Raw genomic sequence first — 8,596 nt, forward strand, 5'->3', positions numbered from 1 at the left:
CATTTGCTCATTGAGTGAGTTCTTGAGCGTTAGTGTGAGTTTATTATTTTCTCAATAAAACACATTGGAAAAGCTCAGCTCTACGCAGTTGCAATGAGTCCGCTACAGCTGTTAACCGTACCGCTCGTAGTTTTGCTAATTGGATCGGCTCTTGGCCAGTTGCCCTTCAATGGGTGTTCTAAGCTATTCCAGTACCAGGGCTATCAAGGGCAGTTCATCGGTCTGGTGAAAGTGCGCCATCCTATTGGTGACAACCAGACACTTATCGTTCAATTCTCCCAGCCAGGATATCATGAATTCACGGTGAGAAAAGCCAGCTTTTAAGACTATTAAATTACATCAGAGAGTCTTATCACTTTGCTAGTTTGCGGTTGTGATTTTTCCCATGCGGCAATGGCAAATGTATTTGCAAAAGCAAAAATAAAATCAATAAAAATCGCTGTAAACAAGCCTCTGAAAGAATGAGCTATTTGTTTCGTTATTGAAATATTTTATAATACTATAAATAGTTGTTAAAAAAAATATCATAGATTATAGTTTTAATAGTGTCGAAATATATTTAAATTTTGCCTTCTTCTTTCAGAACTATGTGGGCAGCATTGCTCTGGTTGATGACGATGAGACGACCCAGCAAAATCTTCGCCAAGGATTGCCTATTCGATACCGGGTCGATTTCCCGATTCCCACAGTTCCTCCGAAGATTACTAGCATCGAGTTGAATGGAAATGAGCTTTGCGGTGCCCAACAATGTAAGTAGTTATACTCTTTAATATATATATTCGTTTCACGACTCCTTCCCAATCCTTCTAGACCCTAAGCCAAGGACAGGCATAACTTTACGGATCACTTGGACACCCTCCTACACATCGGTCTATGGGGTCAATCCTCAGCCCGTACCATCGAGACCTCAACAACCATGGCAACAGGGGGAGAATTCAGAGGTCTTTGGGGTAAATACTCAACCCTTACCATCGGCTGCTCAACCCTCTTGGCGACAAGAAGAAAATCCCAACGACTATGTTGAGACCAGGCCCAGGCCCAGGCCCAATCAACCGACGGTCGAGGATAATAGTGCGTCAATGGGATGGAGTAATGACTCCCTGCCTGGGTTTCCGAATTCTGGAGGTCGTACTGTCCCCCCGCAGGGGACAACAAATTCTGGTCGAGTTTCTGAACCTCAGCAGACGACTAGGATCCCAGATGTCCTGGTTCCGCAACAGAATAATCCATCCGGAACTATTCCTTGCGGAAGAGAGAGGGCCAGTATCACCCCACTCATCTTCCAAGGAAAGAATCTGGAGCGCGGTCAACTCCCATGGTTAGTGGCAATCTTCGAGCGGCGGGAGAGCAACGGACCAGCTTTTATCTGCGGAGGCTCTCTGATCTCGACAACAACGGTGATATCGGCAGCCCACTGTTTCAGATTTCCGGGACGGGATGTGCCCGCTGCTCGATTGGGCGTTTCCTTGGGACGGAATAGCTTGGCCATTCAATCCGATGGAGAATACCGCGGAGTGTCCCAATTGGTCATCCATGAAAATTACCAGATCAAGCAGTTCACGGAGGCGGATTTGGCACTGGTTAGATTGGATGATCCTGTAAGATATAACGACTACATAGTACCAATTTGCTTGTGGAGCCCAAGGAACCGCTTGGATCTGCCGCAAGGACACAAGAGCTATGTCGCTGGATGGGGACCCGATGAATCGGGAACCGGCCATTCTGATGTCTCCAAGGTCACCGACTTGAACATCGTTATCGAATCGAACTGCATCGAGGAGCTGCCCCATGTGCTGGTGCAGCCGAGCACCTTGTGCGCGAAAAAGACTGGAGCAGGACCTTGTTCCAGTGATGGGGGTGGACCATTGATGTTGCGGGAACAGGATGTGTGGGTGCTGCGAGGAGTGATCTCCGGTGGTGCAATCAACGAAAAGGAAAGAACCTGCGAACTATCCAAGCCATCTGTTTTCACCGATGTGGCGAAACACATCGACTGGGTGCGTCGGAATATGTGGAACTAATTGGAAAATGGAGTTGGTCAGAGCTGAAGACATATCGTTTCTAAAGATATCCTCATAAGTCATACTAATCTACGGCAAGTGGAATAGACTATCCTGAATTTCAGGTGGTCTTAACAGTTTGTTTGATCCATTAATAAGGTGTGTTATTTTCTTAAACTGATGTAAAATAAACTTAAAAAGCTTGTCGTATCATAAAGTATTAAACTGTGCACTTAAATTGAGTTTATTTCTGCTAAAATCCGGATAATTACATGAAAATCAAGCGGTTAAACGGAGGCGGAATCACCCAACACTCTTGTCGTAGAGTAGTGACTAACATTGATCTCTCACCAGGTTGAGAGAGTGTAAGAGCTTTGTCTGAGATTGGACTATACTAGATCGCAAAGTATTGCAAATTAACTGAGCCAAAACCAATCATTCATCGCGCGAATCTCAATGAGTGCGGTTTAACCTCTGACTTTCGACTATTATATTTCAATCGTTATTTTTTTACAATAATTTATTGTTTTGGAGAGGTTTGACATCATTTGAATATTGATGAAATAATTAAAAAATAATTATATCATATTTTACGATATTCAAATATTACCAGCTGAGACTTTTAAGATTAGTTTTAGAATAAAGATAAGTGAGTAGCCGAGAGTTAGTTTTTTTTGCATGGAATTAAATTATTCTTTTGCGATGCATAATACAGATACATTTGAACAGTGTTGTATATATGTGGAGAGACGTGCTGGGTGATTTATAACTGTAAGACCACGAGATGCCTACTAAAGCTTAAAGAAATGCTTCAGGGCTAAAATATTCAATAAGAGGATATTCCAAGCCATACATTTTTGAAGAAAACTCCGGAGGAATGTGCCGAGGATTGGGTTGAAGTGGAAAGATAATTGGTGGAAATTTTCAAGGAGTATTCTGAAAGTGAAATTTGTAATACATTTACTAAAAATATAACTGCTTATTATTAGCATTACAATAGATGAATGACTTATTCGTGTTTAATTGTTTTTCAGAAACTTATGATGAATGCAAAATGACGTTGAAAAATGTAAATGAAGAAGTTCATTCACTTTTATTGTGTTTATAAAAACAAATAGAGAAAAGATTAGGATGATCATCGCAGTTGCAGATTGATTAAAATGCAATTTATATATCGAATGAAGGTTTAAATGCAATTCCCGACGTGGTTAGTATGAAATGTTCTGCATTATTGGAATCAACATTTGGAAATGTTTTTTATGTTATATTGCAAAATAATATTTGTGTCCGGGAACTTCGATTTTTATTTTGTGAATAATCCAGATGGCAATGAGTCTCCTACGGCTGGTGACAATTTCCCTAGTGGTGTCTCTAATAGGATCTCAGGTTTTCCAGTTGCCTGAGAATGGCTGCTATCCGTTTTTCAGTATCAGGGCTACCAAGGACAGTTTATCGGTCTGGTAACAGTGCGTCATCCCATGGCTAACCTTCAGACACTGATCCTTAGATTTTCCCACCCGGAACTTGACCATTTCAGGGTAAGATCTACAATTTTTTACTGGGTAATTCAATTTAATTTCATCTCATTACTCATTTTTTCCGTTAAGATACAGTTTTTATACCTTAGCAGTTAAGTCATATCACGGACAGATCAGACTTTCCAATCTCGCTGACCAAGAATTTAGATTTCTGCCATTGGCGTTTTTCTTAGTTATTTTACAACTTAGATGAATTTTTGTCTCAAGGGGAAATTGTAAAACAATTTATATATATTTCCACAATATTAGAATTTTGAACGCAACTTTTCTATGCTGGACGATGTTAGGACGAACCTTGAAAATCTTCGCCAGGGCTTGCCGATTCGATACCGAGTGGATTTTCCGATTCCCAGAAGACCTCCTAAAATAACAAGCATGAATTTAAATGGCAAAGAACTTTGCGGTGGCACAGAATGTAAGATGTTATGAACTTTAATATGTTGTTCCGTATCAAGGACCGATCCCTTCTAGATCCCGTGCCGAATACAGCTCTAACTTATAACAACACTTGGAAACCCTTCTTCGTATTGGTTAACAGAGACAATACCCAACCCATTCCATCAAACACCGAACAAACTTGGCGACAGGTCACTCAGACTGTACCCAACGATTATAGGGAGTTGAGACCCAATCCTGACAATGACGAGACAGCTAAAAGACTTAATGAGCCATGGCCACAATTTCCGAAACCAGAAGGGGGTTCTGACTCTCAACAGACAATCATGAAACCAGAAGTCCCGGATCCCTCTTGGACCGATCCATCCGAAATTATAGGCTGTGGAAGAGTGGGGTCCAGTATCACACCACTGATATTCCAAGGAAGGAATCTGGAGCGCGGTCAACTTCCATGGTTAGTGGCAATCTTTGAACGGCGGGAGAACAACGGACCAGCTTTTATCTGCGGAGGCTCTCTGATCTCGACAACAACGGTGATATCGGCAGCCCACTGTTTCAGATCTCCGGGACGGGATGTGCCCGCCGCTCGATTGGGCGTTTCCTTGGGTCGGAATAGCTTGGCCATTCAATCCGATGGAGAATACCGCGGAGTGTCCCAATTGGTCATCCATGAAAACTACCAGATCAAGCAGTTCACGGAGGCGGATTTGGCGCTTGTCAGATTAGATGAACCCGTCAGGTAAGTCGCAAACTTTTGAAAACTGAAATAGAGCTTTTTTGATCTTATATTTCAGGTATAATGACTACATATCACCAATTTGCTTGTGGGGTACTATGAATCGCCTAGATCTGCCGCAAGGGCTGAAGAGCTATGTCGCTGGATGGGGACCCGATGAGACAGGAACCGGCACTTCAGATGTGTCTAAGATCACCGACTTGAACATCGTTATCGAATCGAACTGCATCGAGGAGCTGCCCCATGTGCTGGTGCAGCCGAGCACCTTGTGCGCCAAGAAGACTGCAGCAGGACCTTGTGCCAGCGATGGAGGTGGACCATTAATGCTGCGGGAGCAGGGCGTTTGGGTGCTGCGAGGAGTGATCTCCGGTGGTGCAATCAACGAAAAAGGAGAGAACCTGCGAACTTTCCAAGCCATCCGTATTCACCGATGTGGCGAAACACATCGACTGGGTGCGTCGGAATATGTGGAACTAACAGAAACCTACAAAAGGTTGTCATAGCTGGAGACATAATCAAATTGTCTGTTAAGATCCTCATGAAGCTTACTGATATACGACAAACTGATAAGACTATACTTAATAATCCATAGTTTTAAATTTTTTGGTATCCACTTTCAAAGATGTTTTTTCTAATAAATAATATGTAAACTTAAAAAAAATTAAAGTGAACTAAAAAAAATGTTTCATTAATACACATTTCTATAAAAAAGGAAATTTTGGTTAAAGCAAAGTTAAAAATGATATTTTTTGCAATAAGATAATTACCTCTCATCGAAAATGCAAAGTTTCTTTATCCCAGATTTTCTCATAACTATGCAAATGATGTAAAAGCTTGTTTTTCATTTCTTGCGAGATCTGCATTCAAAGTGAAATATGTTAAATTTTTGCAACTTTACCCAAAATGCCAATTTTTGTTAGTCCCGATTTTCTCCCAGAATGACTGTAATTTGTCCAAATATGGACTATCATACCTTGATTAACTTTTAAATTTGATAAATGTAGTTTTTAAGTTTTTTTTGGCAAAAATATGCAAAAATGTTGGCTTCCCTTCTAAGCATGGGTTTTTCATTTAAATCTGTTAAATTACCGTAAAATCAATCCCAATCAAGCGTTCAAACGGAGGCGGAATCACCCAACACCTTCGTCGTAGAGCATTGTTGTAATCAAGCAACTAACTCTGATCTCGGATCAGGTTGAGAGAGTGGACGAGCTTCGTCTGAGATCGCACTATACAGCTAGATCGCAAAGTAATGTAAATTAACTGAGCTAAAACCAATCATTCATTGCGCGAATCTCAATGAGTGCGGTTTAACCTCTGATTCTCGACTCATAAATTGCAATTGCGATTGTTTTTTTTTATTGTTCCGGAAAGGTTTTGCGTGCGCCATGTGCCAAGTGCGGTTGATTGGTTTCCTGATCTCCATGCTGCAGATCAGCTATATTCGCGGTCAAAACCTGCCATACGTCGCCTGTCCAAATATTTTTCGGTATCTCGAGTACAATAATGAGTACATAGGTCATTTAATGCTAGTTTTGGACAGTTCGTACGCCGATAACGTAGTGGGTGTTGAACTTTCCCACCCTGGTCGACAGGCTCCGGTAAGTTTGCCATCAGCTTTGACCCTCCTGAATTGTGCGTTATGTCAGTGTTATCAAGCATTGACCTCACTCTCAGATTGGATGCCTGATTATTCACCATCTATCTTGGTGAGCTCACTGGTCAAGTGGAATTTCATGGGAATTGCATGGCTGATAAGAAAATGCACGCTCGGGAAAACCACGTTCATACGAAAGCTCTCCAGCTCTGTTCTCTTACGCTTTCCTTAAAGTCGTCGAACTGGTTTGTCGTTCGTCGAGAGATCTGCTGACTAAGCCCAGCTGCTAATGTTATTGTTTTTAAAAAAGAGATTCGGTTTTGCCAGTTGATTTATGTTTATATATCTATCCATCTGAGTTTGTAATTGCTTTATGGTGTCGCGAATTTGATATTAACTCTTGTCTCGTATATATTTTATTTTAGAGATCCCCAGGATCTATTAAACTGGCAGTGAACGAGGAATCGCTCGACTTTCGGTTGAAAAACAATGTACCCATCGATTACCGAATTGACTTTCCCACGCAGGGTGTAGTTCCCAAACTTACAAAGGTTACGTTAAATGGAAATATAGTGTGCCAATCTAATCCGAGTAAGTGATACCCATCCACTTTATCTTTAATATCTAAATCAATTTGATTTGATTTTCTTCAGTAAGACAGCCTAGCACCCCTATAAAATTGTCATCAGTTCTGCGATCAACTGTTCCTTTGGCGGCTCTTCCAACGTTTCAGCAGGCGCAACCTCAATGGTCTCAGACTCCTCAACAAAACACAACAATATTTGTGGACGAAGAGCCTCAGCAAAGAAGAATCCCACAACAGCCCCCTTCAAGGCCGCAACCACAACCTGTGCCTCAGTTGCCACAAATCGAAGAATATCAAACAACAGCTAGACCAACAATACCACCATTGATACCGCCAGTGCAGATTGAGAAATCCATTCCCCAGACAATCGGACAGCTAAGCGGCATTTGCGGTCGGGAAAAGACCATCCAGACGCCGTTCATTCACAATGGAATTACGGTGGAGCGCGGTCAGCTGCCCTGGATGGCGGGTCTCTTTGAGCAAGTGGGCAGGGACTACAACTTTTTGTGCGGAGGAACCCTGATCTCGGCGAGAACTGTAATCTCGGCTGCTCATTGCTTTCGTTTTGGCAGCCGGAATTTGCCAGGTGAAAGGAACTACGGTATCGCTAGGTCGTAATACCATGGACTTGTTCTCACCTGGTATCACATCGAGCGTGTCTCTACTTTTGCTGCACGAACAGTACAATCCCAATGTATATACCGATGCAGATTTGGCTCTTCTGCAGTTAACAAAACATGTCATGTAAGTATATCAATTAAAAAATATATAATAATCTTCTAAATTTAATGTTTCTCTCCCTTTAGGTTTGATGATTACACCAAGCCCATATGTTTGTGGAATGAGAACTTCCTGCTGGAACTGCCCTCGGGCCACAAGTCTTATGTGGCTGGTTGGGGTGAGGACGAGAAGGGCAACCGGAACACACGGCTAGCTAAGATGACGGACACGGACATCATTACCCAGTCGGAGTGTCGGGAAATCTCTCCATGGAGAATGCCCGTTTTATCACCTCACATACGATCTGTGCCAGCAATGCTTTGGCTTCAGGACCCTGCAGCGGAGATTCGGGAGGTGGACTGATGCTTCAAGAGCAGGATATCTGGATGCTACGCGGTGTCGTTTCAGCTGGACAGCGAATGACCAACAGATGCAATCTTAAACTGCCTGTTATCTATACGGATGTGGCCAAGCACCATGACTGGTTGCTCAGGAACATGTGGTTCTGAGAGATTATTCAAAGGAGCAGTACATTTTAGTGTCAAAATAAATGACTAAGCTGGAAGAACTCTTTTATGCTACAGTGTAAATATTTAGATTTACATTATCCTTAGCTAATTTTGTGGTACGACTTTTTAATTTACAGATTTTAAGAAATTTTTTATACAAATGACTTTTCAAAACTAGGGTTACCCCACTTTTGGAAGAGTATGTCAATTGAAAGATTGCATCGGCTTGCAGATCTGCCAGCGGCGATTTGTCAAAGCCAGCAATTGCATTCCATTTTCATGCAGTTGAGGCAGTCACTCTGTCCGTATGACATCGCATTGCCGTTCTCTGTCTGCTAATGAGAACAAATGGAGGTGGCGGGCATAGTCGCACCAGAATCGCTAGTAAATCGCTGGGAAAACGCGTCGGTGGCACAACAGGTGCTTTCCCTCTTCTTGGCAATCGTCTCTCTCTCTCTCTCTCTGAAAACTGCGCGGCGCACATATTCCGCCTGTAGAACTGCGCATCCTGTTG

At 42.4% G+C, this 8,596-nt stretch overlaps 3 protein-coding genes across 3 annotated transcripts; all 3 read left to right on the forward strand.

The window, feature by feature from the left end:
- The first annotated feature begins 93 nt into the window (after positions 1-93).
- On the forward strand, positions 94-2,229 carry LOC108111677 (enteropeptidase). The gene is made up of 3 exons (XM_017221214.2): positions 94-303; positions 584-749; positions 811-2,229. Exons 1-3 carry the CDS (start codon positions 94-96, stop codon positions 2,019-2,021), a joined length of 1,587 nt encoding a protein of 528 aa, XP_017076703.2. The 3' UTR covers positions 2,022-2,229.
- Positions 2,230-2,405: 176 nt separating this feature from the next.
- Positions 2,406-5,224, forward strand: LOC108111679 (hepatocyte growth factor activator-like). The gene is given in 6 exon segments (XM_041818861.1): positions 2,406-3,411; positions 3,414-3,538; positions 3,788-3,953; positions 4,010-4,673; positions 4,729-5,056; positions 5,058-5,224. Coding segments are annotated over 6 exon segments (1,461 nt in total). The 5' UTR covers positions 2,406-3,323; the 3' UTR covers positions 5,148-5,224.
- A 757-nt stretch (positions 5,225-5,981) lies between these two features.
- Positions 5,982-8,163, forward strand: LOC108111649 (CLIP domain-containing serine protease B15). Its single transcript, XM_017221180.2, is given in 6 exon segments — positions 5,982-6,271; positions 6,693-6,858; positions 6,921-7,447; positions 7,449-7,597; positions 7,660-7,826; positions 7,829-8,163. Coding segments are annotated over 6 exon segments (1,476 nt in total). The 5' UTR covers positions 5,982-6,058; the 3' UTR covers positions 8,083-8,163.
- The last annotated feature ends 433 nt before the right edge of the window (positions 8,164-8,596 follow it).

This window comes from Drosophila eugracilis, unplaced genomic scaffold, assembly GCF_018153835.1.
Source record: "Drosophila eugracilis isolate 14026-0451.02 unplaced genomic scaffold, ASM1815383v1 contig_401, whole genome shotgun sequence".
Classification (NCBI taxonomy): domain Eukaryota; kingdom Metazoa; phylum Arthropoda; class Insecta; order Diptera; family Drosophilidae; genus Drosophila; species Drosophila eugracilis.